Raw genomic sequence first — 1,040 nt, 5'->3', positions numbered from 1 at the left:
GAGCGAGTGTGAGCAGCGGCGTGAGGAACTGCAGGATCCCGGCCAGGTGAGCGCTGTGAGAGATCCAGTAGACGATGTACAACACACACCACAGTAGCACAAAGCTGATCCACGACGCTACCCAACGCTGTAGGAGTCGCGAGGTGGAGGCTAGACGCCGCTGTGGACAGATAGACGGGTACAGGGGGGGGGACGGTGCGGACAGACAGACGGGTACAGAGGAGGGACGGTGTGGTGTGTGGATAGACGTTGCTGTGGACAGATAGACCGGTACAGGGGAGGGACGGTGTGGACAGACAGACGGGTACAGGGGAGGGGTGTGGTGTGTGCAGATAGACGTTGTGTGTGGATAGACAGGTACACGGGAGGGGGCGGTGTGTGGATAGACGTTGTGTGTGGATAGACAGGTACAGAGGAGGGGGTGGTGTGTGTGGATAGACGTCGCTGTGGACCAATAGATGGGTACAGGGGAGGGGGTGGTGAGTGGGGATAGACAGGTACAGGATAGGTTGTGTTGAGTGCGGATAGACGGGTACAGGAGAGGGGGTGGTGTGTGTGAATAGACAGGTGGAGGATAGGGGGTGTTGTGTGTGGATAGACGGGTACAGGAGAGGGGGTGGTGTGTGTGGATAGATACACACACACACACACAGACACACACACATACACACACACACACACACACAACAGACACACAAACTGACCAACAGAGTGAAGTATGTAAACATAAGGTCTTCATTCCTCATGACGGGAGGTCTGTCTCCCCCAAGGGTAGAACTTTGCCAGCTGATCCCCCGCGCAGGACTCGAACCCTGGCCTTCACACTCCTCCACGCCCGCCCCGGGGACAGAGGCAGCATCAGCCTTCCCTCCTCTGCCTCCCTCTTCCTCCTCCTCTCCTCCCTTCTCCTCTTTCTCGGAGGTCGGGTAGCTTTCCGCCGACACCTCCAGAACATCGCTGAGAACCTGGCCCTCCATGGTCATTGCGCTGACACTTCTCTGGGGGGATAGAGGCAAAGGGTTAATGTAGGTCATTGCGCT

The 1,040-nt window shown here is 57.5% G+C and overlaps 1 protein-coding gene across 1 annotated transcript; it reads right to left on the bottom strand.

The window, feature by feature from the left end:
* On the bottom strand, positions 1 to 995 carry LOC106013003 (the record flags this gene model as incomplete). Its single annotated transcript, XM_013087567.1, is given in 2 exon segments — positions 1 to 160; positions 705 to 995. Coding segments are annotated over 2 exon segments (439 nt in total), but the record flags the coding sequence as incomplete, so codon positions are not given.
* Between the last annotated feature and the right edge of the window lie 45 nt (positions 996 to 1,040).

This window comes from Aplysia californica, unplaced genomic scaffold (assembly GCF_000002075.1).
Source record: "Aplysia californica isolate F4 #8 unplaced genomic scaffold, AplCal3.0 scaffold00604, whole genome shotgun sequence".
NCBI classification, from domain to species: domain Eukaryota; kingdom Metazoa; phylum Mollusca; class Gastropoda; order Aplysiida; family Aplysiidae; genus Aplysia; species Aplysia californica.
This window is presented reverse-complemented; position numbering and strand designations above follow the sequence as displayed.